Source organism: Toxorhynchites rutilus, chromosome 2 (genome assembly GCF_029784135.1).
Source record: "Toxorhynchites rutilus septentrionalis strain SRP chromosome 2, ASM2978413v1, whole genome shotgun sequence".
In the NCBI taxonomy this organism is placed as follows: domain Eukaryota; kingdom Metazoa; phylum Arthropoda; class Insecta; order Diptera; family Culicidae; genus Toxorhynchites; species Toxorhynchites rutilus.
Window position 1 is genome coordinate 196,418,807 of NC_073745.1, and position 2,517 is coordinate 196,421,323.

General features: G+C 46.2%; 1 protein-coding gene across 1 annotated transcript; it reads left to right on the plus strand.

The window, feature by feature from the left end:
• Window positions 1-891: 891 nt before the first annotated feature.
• On the plus strand, window positions 892-1,833 carry LOC129766575 (uncharacterized). The gene has a single exon (XM_055767150.1). It carries the CDS (start codon window positions 892-894, stop codon window positions 1,831-1,833), a length of 942 nt encoding a protein of 313 aa, XP_055623125.1.
• The last annotated feature ends 684 nt before the right edge of the window (window positions 1,834-2,517 follow it).

Here is a 2,517-nt window from a genome sequence, read left to right on the forward strand (position 1 = left end):
TCGTAAATCATGTATTATGCAATCTTTCATTCAACTTCGTTCCAATGAATGTTGTATGCAACACAGAATCGTGTGCAATAATTCAAACTAAATATCAAGACCTTTTTCGAATGTAATCAAATTGAAGTAATCAGATTTGTAAATTGTTTATTGTTTGTTTCAAATATCAACAGATACATTACTGCCCTAATGATATTAGTGGAAATTGTTGAATTTTGCACTTCATGAATTATGATAGTCGAAGTCCGAAGCTACTTCGTTGAACAGACGTTGTAGTCCTTGAATGGCTGAGTTGCATCCATAGTTAGTCGGTGAAAAGGTACTCGAAGGAAGGCATGGTTCCGTAGATTTCGAGATTGAACTTGGAGATTGATGTTTTCTAGTATCACTGGGCATTCCGTTCTAGCCGTCAAGACGTCGTATATCAGTAAGGCACGGATGAGATCTCTCCGTACGTGTAATGTTTCGATACTAATTAGTTGGCATCGGCTCTCATAACTTGGCATCGGCTCTCATAACTTGGTAGCTTTTTTTTTCCAGTGTTCGTCGTATGTAAACAACGTTGTTTTTCGATCGTGATTTCCATCGCTGTTTACGTGTTTATTTTATCGTCTTAAATCTAATTTCCGTGTTGATATCGTCTAGTGGAGGTCTGTGTTTGAACAGTTGCGTTTGTGGATCGATCCGTACAGTTTTTTCTACTTCCCGCATTTTCTACTTCCCGCTGGTTTGTGTTTATTCGGTGGAACAAAACAACAAAGGTGCTTTACTCTCCACGCCGATTTTCTGGCTCGAAGCGACATCTACTGGACTCAAACTCAACCTCGCATCTGGTCGAATTTTCAAAAGCTCGGCACGCGCATTGTACTGCATACCCAAAGGCGCATCATCATGGCAAAAAACTGCGCTAAGTGCTCTAATGCTATTTCGGGCATCGATTATGTCGTTTGCCGCGGCAAACCGCGCATTGTACTGCATACCCAAAGGCGCATCATCATGGCAAAAAACTGCGCTAAGTGCTCTAATGCTATTTCGGGCATCGATTATGTCGTTTGCCGCGGCTATTGCGGTGCGTCTTTTCACATGAATGCATGTTCCGGTGTAACTCGTGCGTTGCAATCGTACTTCGCATCTAACAGAAACAACCTTTTCTGGATGTGTGATCAATGTGCTGAGTTATTTGAGAACTCGCATTTTCGCGTCATCTCACGCCAGGCCGATGAAAAATCTCCACTATGCACGCTCACGACTGCGATTACTGAGCTGCGGTCGGAAATAAAACAACTGCATTCTAAGCCCGTTGCCCAGTTTTCACCCGCTACAAGCACGCACTGGCCAGCACTTGAGCAGCGCAGAGCATTGAAACGGCCTCGTGAGATCGATTTCACAATCCGAGCTTCTGAGAGTTGCCAAATAGGAAGCAAAAAGCCGATGGCAAATGTTGCTTCTGTGCCAATTTGCAATAATGATGCTGATCATAAATTCTGGTTATACGTATCAAAAATTCGCCCAGACGTCACCGTGGAATTGGTATCGACTATGGTTAAGGCTAATCTCGGGACCGAGGATAATATTTCAGTGGTCAAGCTCATTCCAAAAGGCAGAGAGTTGGATTCCCTCACTTTTTTGTCCTTTAAAATTGGACTGGACCACTCGTTCAGGGAAAAGGCACTTGACCCATCTACATGGCCCGAAGGATTGCTATTTCGTGAATTCGAAAACTACGGTTCACAAAAATTTGGAGTTCCAACGAAGTACAAGAAGTCTACAACGCCGTTGATGCCACCAGAAACGGTATCTTCTCCGACCGCGACTATCATGAATTTGAGTTAGTTCACTGCAGCCCGGGACGCAATAGTTTGAGTCATTCGGAAGGCCCCTCTCCTCCCATCCCAGTCGTGCCCCTCACGCCGTCGGTCAGCAGTCGTCCCGGACCTGCGTTTGGGCTTGGAAAAGGGGTCTTCCAGCCAGTTTGCACAGGCAAGTACAGTTCCTCTGGATCTAATTTCGTTCCTGATTCTCGGTACGTTTTCAGTTGCATTTCTTCAATAAGTATGACAATGTCACATAGCCATTGCCCATTCGGCCAACCGCGGTTACTCCCAACGGAATGCACACAGAACAGCATGATGGAAGCTCCCAAACCGCCCGGCACAGTCGAGCACCGCTGTCGTCTCTCCGCTGACTGCTCCTGCCACTCAAGACATTCCGTTCCTGTGTTCGGAGCTGGTGAGGGAGTCTTCCAACTTTCTACCTCAGGCAAGTACGACTACAGTACCGTTCCTTCGCTTTCTGAAATCCGCCCAACTAATAGTGTTGCCTACATCGACGGTGCGGCTGATACCGCACCTTACTCTGATGCTCCCGTCGTTTCTGCTGTTTGTCGGTCATCATTCACCGAATCAGAGGATACATCGTCACCGTCACCGCTGACCGTTTCCAGCCGTCTGTGGTTACTTCCAACGGAATGCGCGCAAAATAGCATGATGGAAGCTCCCAAACCGCCCGGCACAGTCG